The sequence below is a fragment of the Solea solea genome, chromosome 7, assembly GCF_958295425.1.
Source record: "Solea solea chromosome 7, fSolSol10.1, whole genome shotgun sequence".
In the NCBI taxonomy this organism is placed as follows: domain Eukaryota; kingdom Metazoa; phylum Chordata; class Actinopteri; order Pleuronectiformes; family Soleidae; genus Solea; species Solea solea.
Window position 1 is genome coordinate 26,413,246 of NC_081140.1, and position 18,878 is coordinate 26,432,123.

At 41.8% G+C, this 18,878-nt stretch overlaps 1 protein-coding gene across 7 annotated transcripts in view; it reads left to right on the plus strand.

Moving 5' to 3' along the window:
• frya (furry homolog a (Drosophila)) overlaps positions 1 to 18,878 on the plus strand; it is a 67,795-nt gene that overhangs the window by 29,318 nt on the left and 19,599 nt on the right. For 5 of the 7 annotated variants that reach the window (XM_058633429.1, XM_058633428.1, XM_058633422.1 and 2 more), the window contains exons 8-38: positions 589 to 757; positions 1,154 to 1,246; positions 1,351 to 1,449; positions 1,873 to 1,974; positions 2,923 to 3,026; positions 3,441 to 3,549; positions 3,658 to 3,744; positions 4,473 to 4,644; positions 4,724 to 4,856; positions 4,953 to 5,060; positions 5,329 to 5,584; positions 5,725 to 5,907; positions 5,999 to 6,085; positions 6,688 to 6,947; positions 7,851 to 8,040; positions 8,308 to 8,432; positions 8,950 to 9,007; positions 9,498 to 9,589; positions 9,739 to 9,911; positions 10,485 to 10,645; positions 12,252 to 12,362; positions 12,834 to 12,988; positions 13,663 to 13,765; positions 13,848 to 14,019; positions 14,410 to 14,672; positions 15,977 to 16,123; positions 16,214 to 16,403; positions 16,660 to 16,750; positions 17,497 to 17,579; positions 18,439 to 18,589; positions 18,695 to 18,798. In XM_058633429.1, coding sequence (XP_058489412.1) covers positions 589 to 757; positions 1,154 to 1,246; positions 1,351 to 1,449; positions 1,873 to 1,974; positions 2,923 to 3,026; positions 3,441 to 3,549; positions 3,658 to 3,744; positions 4,473 to 4,644; positions 4,724 to 4,856; positions 4,953 to 5,060; positions 5,329 to 5,584; positions 5,725 to 5,907; positions 5,999 to 6,085; positions 6,688 to 6,947; positions 7,851 to 8,040; positions 8,308 to 8,432; positions 8,950 to 9,007; positions 9,498 to 9,589; positions 9,739 to 9,911; positions 10,485 to 10,645; positions 12,252 to 12,362; positions 12,834 to 12,988; positions 13,663 to 13,765; positions 13,848 to 14,019; positions 14,410 to 14,672; positions 15,977 to 16,123; positions 16,214 to 16,403; positions 16,660 to 16,750; positions 17,497 to 17,579; positions 18,439 to 18,589; positions 18,695 to 18,798 — 4,331 coding nt within the window. The remainder of the gene's footprint in view (positions 1 to 588; positions 758 to 1,153; positions 1,247 to 1,350; positions 1,450 to 1,872; positions 1,975 to 2,922; positions 3,027 to 3,440; positions 3,550 to 3,657; positions 3,745 to 4,472; positions 4,645 to 4,723; positions 4,857 to 4,952; positions 5,061 to 5,328; positions 5,585 to 5,724; positions 5,908 to 5,998; positions 6,086 to 6,687; positions 6,948 to 7,850; positions 8,041 to 8,307; positions 8,433 to 8,949; positions 9,008 to 9,497; positions 9,590 to 9,738; positions 9,912 to 10,484; positions 10,646 to 12,251; positions 12,363 to 12,833; positions 12,989 to 13,662; positions 13,766 to 13,847; positions 14,020 to 14,409; positions 14,673 to 15,976; positions 16,124 to 16,213; positions 16,404 to 16,659; positions 16,751 to 17,496; positions 17,580 to 18,438; positions 18,590 to 18,694; positions 18,799 to 18,878) is intronic. The other 2 variants (XM_058633424.1, XM_058633426.1) reach the window with 1 other exon arrangement.

The window sequence follows — 18,878 nt, forward strand, 5'->3', positions numbered from 1 at the left end:
CTGCATAGCTCCAATCCAAAGTGTGCTCTGCTTAATTTCCTGCAGGACATATTTCCCTGAGAGGCTTTTGTGGAGCTCAGAGGTTTCACTGCAACCTAAAACTATTCAGATTGGATTCATAGTTGAGAGATTTATGCCACAAAACTCACACTCTGGACTGTTTGTGTCAGTCCACCTTTTCTCCCGTTACCTGACCATAATGTGGGATTCACTGTCTCACGATTGCAGTGTGAGCCAGCAGTAAAGGAGCTGGGAGATGCTCACATGAGCTCTCATGATTAATTATTTTCTAAATTTAGACCTGAGAAAGAATCCCATCTGTAAGCCAATTTGGGCAAAGGATCAGGTGCCAAACCAAGTTCATCCTGTGGCTGACACTCTGCATGTCCACAGTAAGATAAGGGGCGATGACATTTTCAGAAAATTAAACCCCCCTGAATGGATTCTCAGAGTATTCGCTCCACGTCACAGTGTCAAGTGGAGAAGCTTTTTGGGATTTGCAGGTTCAGGTCGGTCTTTATATAGAATCCCATTTAGTTTTTTTCTTCTTCTTCCTTTTCTCTCTCTCTTTCTCTCTCTCACTCTCAGGTTTCCTGCTGTGAAGAAGAAGTTTATGGCCGAGCTTAAAGAGCTGCGGCAGAAAGAGCAGAGTCCGTACGTCGTCCAGTCCACCATCAGCCTCATCATGGGCGTCAAGTTCTTCCGAGTTAAGATGTATCCTGTCGAGGATTTTGAAGCCTCTTTTCAGTTCATGCAGGTACAACAGGCCAGAGATCACATAGTTTGACACTTAATTTCCTATTTCCTAATTTCCTAAATTTAAGGTGAAAAGGGGGCAATCTAAGGGGCTTTGTAAGGGGGAAAGTGAGCTGTGCTAGCCAGAGTCTCTTTCTCACATGATCCGGTATATAAGGATATGCAATCTTGATGTAGACAGATAAACAAAAATCCTGGAAGACAGAGGGAATTCAAAGGGTTAGGGTATTTTTGGTCCTTATGCATCAATTTGATATTTTTTATGATATAATGTTCGATATTATTCACGAGAAAGCGAGGTACGACTGCATTTATTGTAAAGTAGCGTAAATGTATGGCATCCTGCGCTGAGTCAACATATTGTTTGCCAAACCATTTACTGCTCTTTCATTTGCAGGAGTGCGGCAATTATTTCTTGGAAGTCAAGGACAAGGACATTAAGCACGCTCTGGCCGGTCTTTTTGTTGAAATTCTGGTCCCTGTTGCCGCAGTAAGTTTGTTTTTCTGTTGCATGTGATAGTTAATTAAAAAACCCCAGAAGAGCGACACTCTGGAGAGGAGACTGATTCCTCTGTGTGTGTGATGCCGTTCTAGGCCGTGAAGAACGAGGTGAACGTACCCTGCCTCAGGAACTTTGTGGACAGCTTGTATGACACAACCCTGGACTTGTCCTCCAGGAAGAAGCACTCGCTGGTAAGTAAACGAGCAGAGAAACAAACAGAGGCCATTTGTTTTTCTGCCTCCTCATCCACACACACGTTCACACACACACTCTCTGCTGAATGCTTAAATGGGCTGGATGTCTGCGGTCTTTGTGAATCCTCAACCATTTCAAGGTCACTCTTGTCGTGCGCCGATCTTTTGCAATGTCAGTGTCCACAGTGGAAATAATTTATGATGTATGAAGAGGCAAGGCTGCCTTTTCAAAGCAGAAAACCAAGCTTTTTTTAGTGCAGATTGAATGCATTAAATGCACTTTTAATGTACTTTCAGCCTTTAGTGTCTGTAAAAAGGAAAGTGTTTCACCACAGCAGATCACAGTGAAATGACAAAGACGATGTCAAAGACAGCCTTGGCTATGACGGTATATCTGAAAAGTCTCTCTCCTCCACGCAGGCTTTTTACCCACTGGTGACGTGTCTTCTGTGTGTCAGCCAGAAACAGTTCTTCCTCAACAGATGGCACATCTTCCTCAACAACTGCCTCTCAAATCTAAAGGTAATTTAAAGCTCTAGTGTGTGACTTCACCAAGCGATGTTACTGTACCTTTAATAAGTCAATATAGTGAGTGAGTGACATCAGTGTTGTTTAAACCAACGTTTCCCAACATAAATTGTGACGGGCAAAATTTGAACATTATGTAGCGGCTAATTTACAGTCGTATCTGTGACACCTAATATCATTTTGAATTGGTCAACAAATCATTTATGAGAAATGTTTGTAAAATGAATTAAAACTCCACTTGTGTTATTTAAATAAACTAAATAAATTTTTTGCAAATTAGTTTGGGGCCCCAAAAAAGATCTCTACGACCCATCTATGGGTCCCGACCCAGTGTTTGGTAATCCCTTTAGTACAAACAGGAACAATTATAGGATTATAACTGACTTTTTGGACTCCTTAAACACAATTTCTTCTTTTTTTTTTAAACAATGTCGCGTTTACAGAGTTTGTTTTGATCATACAGGGAAAGTTCTGTGTGGATCACCTGCCCCAATGACCATTTAAACTAACTAGCAGTTAGATTACACGTCTATTCTCAAGATGGGTAAACATAATCCCTCAAAGTACCATTGAAGCTTAAATCAATTTTTTTTCCTCATAACCCTATCTTCTTATGTCCTTTGTCATCATTTTGTCATTTTCTTCGTTCTGTCAATTACATGGGCATAATATCCTTTTAAAGTAAACTTCCTATTGTATGGGAAATAACAAAAAAGGTCACATTACATTACTTTATACTTCAGTACAATTGCCAACCTTACAGTATAAATAACCGGGTTGACAGGTTTCTTTTTACACTAAGCTTTGAATACGCTCAGATAAGCTTTTGATATATCGACTGTACAACAACAATAAACTATTGTTTTGAGGCTGTGACTTGTTGCTCTTGTCTGTTTCTGCCACTGACCTTTTTTTTCCCCCGTGAATCTAATATCACGACAGAGTCGAGATCCTAAAATGGCTCGCGTTGCACTGGAGTCCTTGTATCGGCTGCTGTGGGTCTACATGATCAGAATAAAGTGTGAGAGCAACACTGCAACACAAGGGTAAATATCTCCTATCAGTGACCTCACAGAATCATTTCCACTGAGCGAGAGGCAGAATTTCCTATTGAATTGCTTGTTATCGTCAATTTTCCAGTAAATACCTGTGAGGTAGTGATTTAAATTGTTAGCAGAAAAGACAGTGAGCAGTCGTTGTTTTAGTTGCTTTCAGAGAAAGAACAATGAGCAGTTTTTCACGTGAAAGGACATTAATCCAGGGATAGGTCAACACCACATTACCACGAGCCTGAGTCAACTGGGGCAAACCAAAAGGAGTCAAAATTTAAACATATTAAACAAACACAACAAATGAATAGAGTACTCTTGTAAAGAGTTTAATCTCATTTTCTATTTACCAATTTTATGCAGGGCAACACTTCAAAATCTCTTATGAATCTTCTCCCTCTCTATCCACAGTCGCCTCAGCACCATCATCACAACACTTTTCCCCAAAGGATCCCGCAGCGTGGTACCAAGGGACATGCCTCTCAATATCTTTGTCAAAATCATACAGTTTATTGCACAGGTGAATACAATTACTTTGCAGATACAGTAAGTCTCATACTCATCTCTGTGGGGGCTCCTTGTAATTACTAAATGACTCTAAACACATTTTTTCCTCCTTTCATTTCAGGAAAGACTTGATTTTGCCATGAAAGAAATTATATTTGACCTCCTTTGTGTCGGAAAACCTGCAAAAGCATTTAGTCTTAATCCAGAGGTATGAATTTAACCTTTATTTACATTTTTATTTAGCTCTAATATTTTCTGTTGTCCCCTGAAATAGGGTAGTATAGTATATTATAGTACTTACTATAGTGCAGTGTACTATACTAAGGTATAGTATAGTATAGTACAGTATAGTACTTACTGTAGTGCAGTGTATTATAGTATAGTATTTACTTGTGTAGTACCATACAATACAATACAGTGCAGAATAGCATTGCATAGCGTTGTATGTACGATACAATTGTGTAGTAAGGTATACTAAAGCACAGTATAGTACAACATAGTATAGTATTGTGTAGTATAGTATTTACTGTACAATTGTGCACTACAATACAGTACAATGAAGTTTTATATAGTATAGTGAAGCATAGCATAGTGACTGTATAACAATATAGTGCAATGCAGAATTATATAGTATACTGTAGTTTTGTATCGTAAAGGACAATAGTGCAGTGTGGTATAGTGTTGTACTGGTCAGTACTTTTTTTAGTATTATTCAAGTTTGTTACGTTGTAGTACTGTACAGTAGTACAGAATGACGTGATGCTATGCTATCAATACTATGGTACTTTATTGTGCTACACTATGCTGCAGTGTACTGTAATGTGAGATGCTATGCCGTGCTACAGTATACTATGCTTTATTATACTTTACTATACTATACCGCACTGTACTATTGCTATATACTAAGCGTTCTATGTATTTTTCCTGTGTGTCCAGAGAATGAATATTGGTCTAAGAGCATTCCTGGTCATAGCTGATAAACTGCAGCAGAAGGACGGTGACCCTCCCATGCCTAACACTGGTAGCACTTTGCCCTCCGGGAACACACTTCGAGTGAAAAAGACATATCTTAGTAAAACGCTCACAGATGAGGAGGCCAAAGTTATTGGTGAGTGACACTGACATGCCTCGTGAATGTTGAAAATGTCATGCTACGGCGATTACAGCTGCTGTGCCGTCGTCTCCAGGGATGTCACAGTATTACTTCAGCGTGAAGAAGGCTATTGACAACATCCTCAGACACTTGGACAAGGAGGTGGGACGCTGCATGATGATGACAAACGCTCAGATGTTAAACAAAGAGCCTGAGGACATGATCACGTACGTGTGAACATCACTCTGACCTGGCTGACACAAAACACTGTTGAATGTGCTTTCATTCAATCATATTTATCAGTTAATTCTTGATATTTTCAGGGGTGAGAGGAAGCCTAAGATTGACTTGTTCAGGACCTGTGTCGCTGCCATTCCTCGTATCCTGCCCGATGGGATGACCAAGCCTGAGCTGATAGACCTGCTCTCTCGGTATGTCACATGTATCGTGCTCTGGATGACAAATATGGCTGTCTGAGAAGATAAATAAATGTAATCAAGTGTAGCTAATGTTTCTGTTTGTAGAAAGATTTACCTCGTCTTGTTTCACCTGATGTTCCTGTTACATCTGTTTGTGTTTTGTTTAAAGCTTAGTATACGGTATTCTCACATCTTGGTCATGGCCTCCATAATCTGTCCAGATGATGGATTATTGTATCAGTTACGTTCATAATAAGTCATTTTACGTCTTGTCTGTCAGGCTGACAATTCACATGGACGACGAGCTGAGGCTAATAGCCCAGAATTCTTTGCAAAGTCTGCTCTTGGATTTCTCTGACTGGCGTGACGACGTTCTGTTTGGATTCACTAACTTCCTGTTGCGTGAAGTTCAAGACACTCACCAGGGACTGTTAGACACCTCCCTCAAATTACTGCTGCAACTGCTCACACAGTGGAAACTTACCCAGGCTGCCCCAGGGAAGAGCTACGACACGGCTAAGATACACACAGCCGAGGTACACACCTTTGTGGCAGCTATGGCTTGTTTATGTGCTTAGCAACACATTTGTTTTTAAGCCCTCTGGCTGATACTGCCAACACTTGTGTCAAATCCTAGCTACCATGCAACTGTTACATTTGGAGGTTTTTGTCACAGCTCTTGCAGACCAGCTCAAGTCTGAAGGTGCCTCCCGAGCGAGGACCTCACTCCACGGTGCTGCACGCTGTGGAGGGACTGGCCCTTGTTCTGCTCTGCTCCTGTCAGCTGAGCACCCGCAAACTTGCCATCGCCATTCTCAAAGAGATACGAAGCCTCTTTATGACCATCGGACAGACCGAGGTATGGAAAGGCCGCAAAACGACACACCGTAGCAGAGAGGGTATTCTTTAAAGGGGTTTACAGATTGTGATCTTGTTTTTCTTGACTGCAGGATGATGACAAACCTATGATAGAGATTATGGATCAGCTCAGCCCCGTAATCCTGGACAGTTTTGTCAACGTTGCAGTTTCTGATTCGGTAAGTTAGAGCAGTGTTTCCCAAACTTTCTACATGGGGGACCTACTTTCAAAGATGGCAAACAATCATGACCCAAATCACATTATCAGTCATGACAAGAGCAAGTTTGTGCTTAATGTAGTGGCAAGTTTACAGACATGAACCCATAGAAACTCTCCCGTGACCCATTTGTTGGTCACCAGTCTTTGAGAATCACTAAGTTAGAGGCGCAGCCTGTTAGCCTGGTTGATACCAGACCACATGTAATCTGTGTAGTCACCTCCCACTTCCAAGTGGCGGGACGAATGGATGTGGATCAAAATGCCTCGGTATGCAATTGGATAGGCCTTCGACCAATCACACCAATGACCTGGATGATGTATGCAGACCAACAGAAAATGGTTCAACAAACATGCTTGTTGTAGTTTTCCACGAGCGATGGCTATCTAGTAATGGAGTCTAACGACTTTTGCCCGGGGGAACTCTTTGGAGCAAGTCGCTTAAAAATTTAAGCAACAGCTGCTAGACTCTAAATGGCTGCTCAGTAAAAGTTGTTTCTAATGAAATATCTAATTCATTCATGACCCCTTTCTCACCTTTGCCCCCTGCTTGCTTGTTTGTAGGCCGCTCTGCCAGTTGGCCACCACGTGGACCTCCAGTGGCTGGTGGAGTGGAACGCACTTTTGGTCAACAGTCATTATGACATCAGGAGCCCCTCGCACGTGTGGATCTTCGCTCAGTCAGTGAAGGATCCCTGGGTGCTGTGTGTGTACAGCCTCCTCCGACAGGACAACTTGCCCAAACACTGCCCCACAGCGCTCAGTTACGCCTGGCCCTACGCCTTCACTCGCATGCAGACACTCATGCCCCTGGTCGATCCAAAGTGAGTGTCTTCTCTCTTCTATTCTACTTGTTACTGCTCATCCTCACACTTGCACTGTTCATATTCAAGACCAATGTTATGTTGTTGTTTTTTTTACATTTTATTCTTTCATTCCTCGTTGTTCTATCTATCTATCTATCTATCTATCTATGTATGTATCCATCTATCTATCTATTTATCTATCTATCCAACTGCAGTATCCATCTCTATTGCTAGTTAGCTATCTGTCTATCTATCTATGTCTGCTAAACAGCTAGCTAGCTTGGTAGTTAAATCTCTTGCTATGTATCTAGATAGCCTTCTATCTGCACTTTTTTCTATCTATTTATATATCTATCTATCTGTCTGTCTGTCTGCCTGTCTGTCTATTTATCTGTCTGTCTGTCTGTCTATCTGTCTATCTATGTCTGCTAAAGAGTTGGCAGTTAGTTAGCCTTCTATCTGTACTTTATTCTATCAATCTATCTATCTATATATCTATCCATCTATCCATCTATCTATCTATCTATCTATCTATCTATCTATATCGCTAGTTAGCTATCTGTCTATCTATCTATGTCTGCTAAACAGCTAGCTAGCTTGGTAGTTAAATCTCTTGCTATGTATCTAGATAGCCTTCTATCTGCACTTTCTTCTATCTATTTATCTATCTGTCTGTCTGTCTGCCTGTCTGCCTGCCTGCCTGCCTGTCTGCCTATCTCTCTATCTCTCTATCTATCTAGCTATCTATCTATCTATATATCTATCTATGCCTGCTAAAAATCTAGCTAGTGAGCTACATGCTATCTAAATAGGTATTTGAATGTGTTTCTGTGTACGTTTCCCTTGAATATGAGACGCCTTGTTATAAATATCTTACATAATAAGGACTTAATAATGTTTTCTTTTGGAATTGTTTACCAGTAACCCTGTTTACGCGAAAAAGACCAGCACCTCGGGCAGTGGGGACAGTCATGTCACGCTGTGGAGAAACTACCTGATCCTGTGTTTTGGCTTGGCCAAACCCAGCATCATGAGCCCAGGTCACCTGAGAGCGTCGACACCTGAGATCACGTCTGTCACACCTGACAGCGCAGTCAGCCACGACAACAAGGTAGCCTCCTCCCTTGACTTATTAATTCCCCCTTGTGCTTTTTTTCTCTCGTCAGGATCAGGTGTTCATACAGAGCTTGTTGACATCCAAACTCAAAGCATCACATTACACAGCAGCTATTGTATCTTTGCATGAATGGAACAGGGTGCTGATAGATTCTTTTATGAAGAGACACGTACCTCAATGTAATCGTGTGTAATTACTGGTGTTAGCGCTGTGTGACTGGTGTCTATGTCTGACTGAACTGTGTGTGCTTTGGTGTTTCAGGTCATCGGGAGCCCGTCCGTGGCTTGGCTCCTGAAGCAGTTGGTTCCCCTGATGAGGGCAGAGAGCATCGAGTTGACAGAATCATTAGTGCTGGGCTTTGGTCGCACCAATTCCCTTGTATTCAGGTATAACAGAGAACAATCTTTCACAGGAGATGTGCTACTATGAGCTGTTTGACTGTTTGAAAGGTGCAGTGTGTAACATTTAGAAAAGTCTATTGGCATTTCGTAGCCTTAGAATAAGTCATCATATGTACTTTTGGCAAGGGCCTTGCTTTATGGAGGCACCATCTTGCATTGCTATGTTTCTACAGGAGCCTGAAAAGACAAACTAGTCAGGAACTGCATTTTGCATGATAAAACAGAAGCCTATTTCACAAATAAGAAAGGCATACACTTTCTTTTATGAAGGCCACTTTAGTTCTCTGACAGTTTCAACTTTCCCCATACAAAAGATGATTTGTAGTAGGTTATTTTCATAGGTTTGTTTATTAGTTTTTCCGATGATTACAGTGCACTGTTATCATTTATTACTGCACCTTAATTATTTCAGTGTTCTAAGTGAAATCCCCTTTCCCTAAAAATGAAATATGTGTTTTACTGCAGCTGACTTTGTCAATTTTTTCTCACTGTCTCTGCACAGGGAACTTGTAGAGGAGTTACATCCCCTCATGAAAGAGGCGCTAGAAAGAAGACCTGAGGTTGGTTGAGCATATTTGAACACCTAACACACCAATAAAACACCATTAAATCATACCAACACTTAAGATCACCTATTAAAGCTAAAATAGGCAGCATATTTGACAATAATGAACAATGATTCAATGTAAATACAGTGGGAGCCTTAGATAGAACTAGATATCTGCTCCACAAGCCTTGAGAGTGATGGGAGTAATTGACCAATCACATGACCGTTCAGAGAGACGGCAGCACCTATACGTGTCATTTTGGTGTAAAGGTCACCATTCTGATTGTGGCAACATCTGCCTATGTTGCAAAGCAACCTAAAAGAAAATCTAAAAGAGACAATTACGTCTTCCGAAAAGACTTTTAAAAGACTGATAAGTTATTTTTTCCAACAATGCTGCCCACTACAGCTTTGGTTGTCTGAAAAATGCAATGTAGCTCTATCACTGACCTGGCATGTATCATAAAATCTCAGTCAGTAAACTGTGTTTTATCATTTTGTAGAACAAGAAGCGCCGTGAACGCCGTGACCTCCTGAGACTGCAGCTGCTGCGGATCTTTGAGCTGCTGGCTGACGCAGGTGTCGTCAGTGACAGGTTCGTGTCAATAACAACAATAAGGTTGACTTTTTTGCTATATGATACAACAATAAAGCGTCTTTGTTATCAACTGAAGCAGTAGGTCCCTGGGATTTTCTTCGCTTCTTGCTCCTCATTGGGCCTCTCTGTTGTTTGTGATGTCTCAGTACAAATGGGGCCCTGGAACGTGACACCCTTGCTCTGGGCGCTTTGTTCCTGGAGTATGTTGATCTTACCCGGATGCTTCTGGAGGCTGAGAATGACAAAGATGCCGAGATCCTCAAGGACATCCGAGCTCACTTCAGCGCCATGGTGGCGAACCTCATCCAATGTGTACCAGGTAGTCAGAAACGCTTCCTCAAACCAGTTTTTCTGTTTTTTTCCCGTTATACCAGTCACTGACAAGATTAGATCGATAAATTACAGAATAGAAACTCTATCTGCACTGGCATTTCCTCTACCTGGATGCCTAATAGAATCCATCTGTACTTTTCATCCATTTGTGAATTGTGAATTATGTAACAGGCTTCCATTTGGCTTGAGCTCAATCACTCATTTCACGGAGCACAAGACTCTTGACATTGATCTTGGTTTGGGAACGGCCCAAAGGGATTAGATCTAAAAATAGCGTGGCTGGAGGACAGAGAACGTGATGACTCATTGGTTGCCAGACCTAAACAAGTCTCCACTCAATAGCAAAGTATCTGTCAAAGGACATGTATATCACCATGCTGGGAAAAAATGTCCTTTGATTACGAAGGACTGAAGAAGCCTCTTGAATGAAAGGTGAAACGTCACGAAAACTGCAAGTCCAGTTGTTACTGAATTGGTTGTAAAGAGTTTAGGGTCACTAAATATTTTTGCTGACTGTTTAGTTAAACTCTCAGTTAAAATGAATCATCTGTATCCACAGTGCACCACAGGCGCTTCCTGTTTCCACAGCAGAGCCTGCGACACCATCTCTTCATCCTCTTCAGTCAGTGGGCCGGTCCATTCAGCATCATGTTCACGCCTCTGGATCGCTACAGTGACAGGAATCACCAAATCACGAGATATCAATACTGTGCCCTAAAGGTAAAAACATGAATCTACTGATCTCAAAGACTCTTACATTTATTAATATTACCCATAAATATCAAGACTTAAATATCATCTGTCTGTGTTGTGGATGCACGTGAACACCCCCAACATTTGAGGATGTTGATGAAAAAGATGAACTAGAAAGGTTGTCCAAAGAGGTCCACTGTAACCAACAGCTGTACAAGCCATTGCTCAAAATTTAATGTGAGAGTGAATACAAATACATGGAGCGTTAAAACTGTGGCAGACCCTCATTCGTCGTGATTGTCTTTGGACTAGCAGATACAGAAAGTATGGAGGAGCCCTAGTACAGTATAATAATAGCAGTGATGTTTTGAATCTATTGACTGACTATTAGTCTCACAACTTAATAGACTTGGCAGGTGGCTGACTCAGGGCACCAGTGTGAGCAGTGCCAACTTTGACGTTGTTTGGATGAGAAATTCCAAAGATCATATCGATGGTATCAATTTTAGTCGAACTTTGAAGCGATGACACAGTTCACTTCCTGATTCTTATCAGCCACAACTCGACCATCAGCTGTGAACGAAAGGCCCTACTTTCAGTTTCAGTTTCACCTCGTCCTCGGCCTATTGTCTTTTACCCATATTTGGTTTCTTGTTTGTAGAACCTTCAGGTTGTAGATAGTTTGGACACAAATAACTCCTGATAAAGAGCTGAAACCCTAATCTAGACGCAGATTTGTTTTTCTCTGAAAATGCTTTCCAAATGTAGATTTAGCTTTAGTTTTGGCAGAGCCATGTTCTGCTACTCAAGCCTGAAGTTTAAACTAACTGCTCCTGGCTCACCTTAGTGCAAAAACAAAAGTATTAAAAACATGCATGCAATGTAAACATTAATTTAGGAAAGAGGATGTTGCCACCTTTTGCAATCCTCTCCTCGTGAACAGTGTTCACAAATTGTGTTGATGAAACCAGCCTCTGAATCACAAGGTGGTTCTGCATTGGGAAAAAAATCCTCCCGTCCTACCTTGTTTGGTACAGACTCGTCTCCACCCACAAGTCAAACACAAAGTGACGTAAACTCACCCATGAACTGCAGCGTTTGAATAAATGCTCCATCCAGAATAATCCGCAGTGCACCGAGATTAGATTTTCACATCTCATCTCATCCCACTGACACATTTAGACACACACATTGAGACCTTCATACATTCAACACCAAGACGTGTGTCACCTCTTTGCATTGATTTACATGCAAATGTGGCGGAGGCTTTGTTAAACAAAGAAAAGAACGTTTAGTTCTTTATTGTCCTTCAAGAGTCATTTAATTTGTAAGCAGCAGCACAAAAATTAGGGTATAGGATAATGTAGGCACATACAGAGCAACCTAACCTGGTTTTAAACAATCTCAATCCAATTGAAAGTTTATAAAAAAATTGTCAAAATACAATTAATGTTGACAGTCAGGACTTGAGACTCTATCTCCATCCAGAGAAAAGAGGAATGATTAAATCCAGAAGGGCATGATCACAACTGGACAGGATGGATCAAAACGTGTCTGTTACCGATTCTGGACCAGGATCAGTTCATCTTGAATCATCAAACCTCTAACATGTGACTGCTGTTTGTTCTTCCAGGCCATGTCTGCTGTTCTCTGCTGCGGGTCTGTGTTTGACAACGTTGGCCTCTCTCCTGACGGATACCTCTATAAGTGGCTGGATAATATATTAGCCTGTCAGGATCAGCGGGTATGTGGTCAAACCTCAGTGGTGCCTTTCAACCAGCTTTGCCCAAATTTCTACATGGGGGACCCCACTTTTTAAAAATGGCAAACTATCGTCCCCGTCCAAATTACATAATCAATTGCGACAAGAGGACATTTGTGCGTAAGGTAGCGACTCATTTACAGCTGTATCGTTTGGAAAATGAATGACAACTTCCTTTTTTATTCATGTATTTGTATTTCCAAACAAAAACATTGATCTTCTCTCCTTGTTTCCTTCTTTATTAATTCCTCTGTTTCGTGTTCCCATCTCTTTCTTGACCTCCTTCTATAAAAAACACAAAGTTGTAATTCATGAGTGATCTTGTGATTTGGGGCCATGATAGTTTGCCATCTTTAAAATTGGGCCCCCATATAGAAAGTATTGGGGAAACCACTGGTTTAAAGAATTTTAAGCATTTGCAGAGTGTTGAGTGTTGGTCTGCTCCTGGCTCAGGTCCACCAGCTTGGCTGTGAAGTCGTGATCCTGCTCCTGGAGCTCAACGCCGACCAGGTCAATCTGTTCAACTGGGCTGTGGATCGCTGCTACACAGGCTCCTACCAGCTCGCCTCAGGCTGCTTCAAAGCCATCGCTGCTGTCTGCGGCAGCAGGTACAAAATCTCTCACTTACAGTACACACACACTCCAACTGTCTCCTGTTTTTATTTGAATTTCTCTTTTGGAAACTACTGCTACAGTACATCATCTTACTGTACCATCTCGCTTGTGTCTGCTCCGTCTTGCTTGTTTGCCCCACAACAAAAATATGATTACGACTTCATTTTCTGATTTATCTCTGACAGAAAATGTCATGTGATATTGGTTTACTCAGACAGGGAGATAAAATAGTGTTAAAAAAACAGGACCTGAAAACCCAGTGACGCTCCCAATTTCTTCTGTTCTCAAACGTCATCTCCGTCATACCTATGTGCGTCTTTTGCGTTGGTATGGACGTTTATGCAATGCTTCCTGTAGAGGGCAGTGCCGAGTTGCAGGCATCAACAACAATGGCAGCCACTGACAAGGTTATTTTATTGCACTTTTATTGATCCGAAATAAACAGAAAGGCAAGCAGATTTCGGCGGCGGTGGTAAGCTGTCCCATTCATGTTGACTGTACATTAAAAAGTCCTGCCTCAGAGTTGTATCACTGGCTTATCAGTGGCTTTGGGAGCTATGGGGGGCCAGGTGCCTTGCTCATGAACACAATTTTCTTTCCTCTTGATTTCTTAAAAAAAAAAAAAGCAACATGACTTTATTATTTTTCTTCTCCTTTTCTCCTTTAGCAGAAACTGCCAAAGTGATATCGTCCCACTGCTGAACCTGGTTCTCTTCAAAGCTTCAGACACCAACAGGGAAATCTATGAGATTTCCATGCAGTTAATGCAGGTGAGAGAAACTATCACTGTGTGTGTGTGTTTTACATCATTTACAGTCAGTATAACACGTTCCTCTTTCTTTCTTTGAGCAGATCCTTGAGGCAAAACTGTTGGTTTACTCAAAGAAGGTTGCCGAGCAGAAGCCGAGCAGCGTCCTGTACGGCACTCACGGTCCGCTGCCGCCTCTGTACAGCGTCTCACTGCCTCAGTTGTCCAGCCAGCTGGCTCGGATGTACCCCGAACTCACGCTGCCTCTGTTCTCAGGTCACTCTTTCTTCCGTGTGTGTGTGTGTGTGTGTGTGGTTACAGGCTCGGTATTTAAGCCTGCTGTCATACTCTCCCAGGCTTGTCATCTTCTCGTGGTTGCCCACTAAATGCTGCCTCTTCCTGTACCAAAGAAGCCTTCCTCTGGTAGACACTTACAGTACATATGGACACGCCCACTGACCACAGAAACATTGAGAGCTCAGTTTTGGAGAGCGGGGCTCCCCCGTCCACTTTAAGTGGAAATCATATGGATCAGGATTAAACTGGCGATTATGGTGAAAAGGAGTATGCAGCATGTGTTTGATTTGTTGGCCGGAATGTAAACACCGCAGCGCCTGCTGATGTTATTCTGATGCTAATATTGTCTTCCCCCTCCACTCGTTGCAGAGGTTAGCCAGAGGTTCCCCACCACTCATCCCAACGGGAGGCAGATCATGTTAACCTACCTCCTGCCGTGGCTCAGTAACATTGAGCTGGTGGACAGCGGCCTGCTGCTGCCCGCCTTCGCACCGTGCACCTCAGATTACGACGCGTCCACTCGCCATGCGACCGCCCCGGCGGCTTCATCGCACCAGCTGAGAGGCAGCGGCTGGGGCTCAGTGCAAGCTACGTCTATGGTTCTCAACAACCTCATGTTCATGACTGCGAAGGTAAAAGACATGTTGGGGTTTATGGGATGTATATATTCAGGGAAAAAGCTGGCACGCTCAGTGATGTTAGGGCGATGGGGGTTTCAGTGGTAGAGCAAGTCGTCTTTCAACTGGGTTTGGTTGTGGGTTTGATTCCCAGCTATGCAATGTCTGAATGAATAGGCATCTATTGGGACACCAACAGGGACTGTAATGACATATTTAAATACATATACAGGACTTTAATATAGAGTTGGTTCTCCCACTCTTCTTGGAAGTCTTTCCTTCAAGATTTTGAAGTGAAGTTCTACGGTGAATTTGTGTCCGTTCATTCATTCTGTAGAGCAATGATGAGGTGAGGCACTGATGTTGGACGAGAAGGTCTAAGGCTCACAATCTCTGTTCCTGTTCATCCCAAAGGTGCTTGATGGGGTTGAGGTTCTCAGGTTCTTCCACACCAAACTCAAAGTCAAACCATGTCTTTATAGTCCTTTCTTCTTCTGTGCACTGGGACACAGTCGTCCTTCCTCAAACCGTTGCCACAAAGTTGGAAGAAGAGCATTGTCCAGAATGTCTTGGTTTGCTGAAGCATTAGGATTGTTCTCCTCTATTGGAGATAAGAGATCTCGAGCCCAAAGACCTGAATTCAATGCTTAACAGGTGTGGCCAAATACTTGTGTCCATATAGTATAGATGGGCTGAATGTGGATAAATGTGTGATTGAATGCGTGTGAATGGGTGAATGGCAAAAACTGTAGTGTAAAGCAGCTTACATTGGAAATACTGTATATAATTGTGCTGCAGGGTACACATTTAATGTAGATTACAGAGACTGACCATTGGTGGTGTTTAGTCAAGCATTTGTTTGTATTTTTTTTTGTATTCTATGTTATCATAAAACAGTTGTATTTTATCAGATGTAAAAGTCCCTATTATTTGCTTCCCCGTGATTTCTAAAGACTGATAATAGCCAAAATCTTGTTTACTTAAAGTTTTTAGTGGCACTGGAGTGCAAATTGATGTTGTAATAAGGGTTAAAAACAGTCGTGTTTGATCTGTTTATTGATAAGATAAGACCAATATTGTCCTTCAGAGCAGAGACAGTCGACGTAAAGGTAATAAATAATAACAAATGCATTCTATGAAGTGACTATTAAGACGATTATAAAATAGAATAGACATAGAAACATGCAGTATAGACCTCATTAAGTCACTAAAATATACAGTGCAGCATGAGCTTTACAGTAACGGTGTAAACAAGGCTTGCATATAAATTATGACTATTTCAAGGGGAAATGAGGTCACATGACATGTATGTTTTTCAGTATGGGGACGAGCTGCCTGGACCAGAGATGGAAAACGCCTGGAACGCTTTGGTCACTAATGAGAAGTGGAGCAACAATCTCAGAACCACCCTACAGTTTCTCATCAGCCTATGCGGCGTCAGCAGTGACACCGCTCTCCTTCCATATGTAAGACGTGGCGCAGTATATCATTAAGACCGCGGCTTCCCAACAGTTTTGGGACCAGATGCTCATGTTGTGTCTCTGTCTCGTGTCCAGATCAAGAAGGTGGTGATCTATCTGTGTCGCAACAACACCATGCAAACCATGGAGGAGCTGATCTTTGAGCTGCAACAGACGGATCCGGTCAACCCTGTGGTGCAGCACTGTGATAGCCCTCCTTTCTATCGCTTCACTGCCACGGGCAAAGCCTCCACGGCAGCAGCAGCAGCAGCAGCAGCAGCCTCAGGTACAACTGTGAGCGACACAGCTGTGCACTCACTGTGAGCAGAAAGAACACTGGTTAAAAAATTGGTCAACCTGGGAATTCAAACTGCTCCACTGAGAGGAACTTCAGAAATATGTAGATCATAATACGTTGTTTTAAGTCTGGAAAGATCCCAGTGGTGAATGTAAAGCTGGTGCTTTTGGTGTTACACTTCATGCTCATTAGACTTTTCTTTCACACCTTTTTAAACATAAACTCTTCTCGGGTTCATTCGTAGGCACCACGTTGAGCAGCAACACCGCTGTCGTCTCCCAGGACAGTTTTCCCGATACAGACGACTCCAAGACTGTGAAGGAGAATGAGGAGAGGTAAATCTTTAATATTTGCTCACACTTTACACGACAGTGCAGTAACAACACGGCAATAGTTGAATTACTCCCGTCAAAGTGGGGGGTAATACGTCGTATAGCACTGTTTAATGTAATTTCCACCAGCTTGGAAACAAGGTGATTACATGACAATATCACAGCTAAAAGCATAGGGAAATTAAATTAAATATCTGCCTTCGATTCAAAGCGATAACAAAAGATCTAGTTTGGGATCATGGAGAACTAAAGTGGCAGAATGACAATGAGTAGTTGTGATCCAATAGTGACAAATATACACAATTATATGAAAAAACAAAAGAGAAGACACTGTAATCAATGTGACGGAAAAACGCAGGAAGTGACGCCGAGTTGGCAAAATAAAACAGGAAAAGGATATACATGATGTTGCTGTCAAAAAACTTGGTAACATCTAAATGAATATGAACTTTTATTGTAATTATTATTGTCTTTTTTCAGTGTACACTAACACTAGTCACATAGGCAGGAGCATAATTAACTAAACTAAACTGAAGTAATGTCCTGGTAACAGCTCAGTAATGAGAATTACTATGTAATACCATTAATATAATACGTTTTAAATGAGAAAGTTTGGAATCATAAATGATAATGACCACACTTTAAAGTTGTGTGTTTCACACACCTTTTTTTATTGCTATTACTTTGATGTTGTGACCATAATATCACATCCCTAGTTGATAGGTTGTTTTTTCTGTTTTCTTTTAAAGGCTCAGCCACATAATGCGAGCTCACAACCGCCTGGAGTCACGCTACAGTAACAGCTCAGGAGGCTCTTACGACGATGATAAGAGTGAGTATTTTTTTTTTCTTTTTTCTTTTTTCCCCTCCTCCTCCTCCAGAAGCTCCTGTGATAATCTGTGCTGGTCATAGTCTGGTGAGTGTGTTATATACAGACCAGGGTGGAGGGTATAAAAATGGTGACTGGGCCTGATGTCATTGATAATGTATGAGCAACGCCTGTGGAGTCTGTGAGAACTGGCACTGGAGCAGTGACCTAAGAATAAGTCTGACCACACTGTAACACACCACTTTTTTTTCTCTCCTTTTGTAAATTTGACATGTTTTGTGAATACAGAACCCATCAATGTGTTTGCGTCAGTTTATAATTGTTTTAAAGGCAATAGAAGTACAAGACTCAATCACTCACTCACCTTCTGGCTTTTTCGAAGCTGTTAATGTGTAAAGTTAGCGATTGTCATCCATCTTGTGGATTTTAATGTTATTTTTGTAATTTCCTGTTTAACCGGAAGTTTATTTTGAAAGGTTGTGCGCACGCTTGTGATGCAACTTAGCAGCGAAAAAAGAGCGGAGCTAACGTGCAAAACGGTGTCAAAGATAGAAGATAAATCGATAAATTAGACAAACAAAAAGTTAAGAAGAAAACAAACACATTTAAAGCGATATAAGCACCAGTCCAGAGTGGAAACAAGGTCATTTTGGACGTAATCTTTCAAAATGTAAGTCTAGTTATGTGAACTGCTATGCCTGCTAGCTTATCTTTGTTTTTCCGTTTAAAACTTTTCCACCGTCAGTTAAAGCTTCTCCTTTTGATGACTGGACGCTAAAGCAATCTTTGTGGATTCATAGTGGAAGATTGATGCATAAATGAAGGTGATTTTATAAACAAATGTATTTCTGTGGTCTTACAGGTGAACCTCTGCCTCCCTACGCTGATTGGCTGATGGTTGTCAGTGAGACCAATAAGCCCCACCCACTGCCCATACCTCTGAATGGAGGATGCTGGGCTCCACTTGTGGACTTTCTGCCAGAGACCATCACTCCCAAAGGACCATTACACAGGTGAGACCACTGCTTATCTGCTCACTCTGACTCTCTTTGCTATGTCAAATGAAAATCTTGAGACAAATATCAAACGTGATGCCATGTTTTTGATTTGTTTGTTAGGTGTAACGTCGCGGTCATCTTCATGACAGAGATGGTGGTGGATCACAGTGTGCGAGAGGACTGGGTCATGCACCTGCCTTTACTGTTACATGCGCTGTTTTTGGGTAAGTTCACACTTACAATATATTATCCCAGTGCAGCTACAATGAAAACCAAATGACTTCATGATTATATAAGTCAAAAG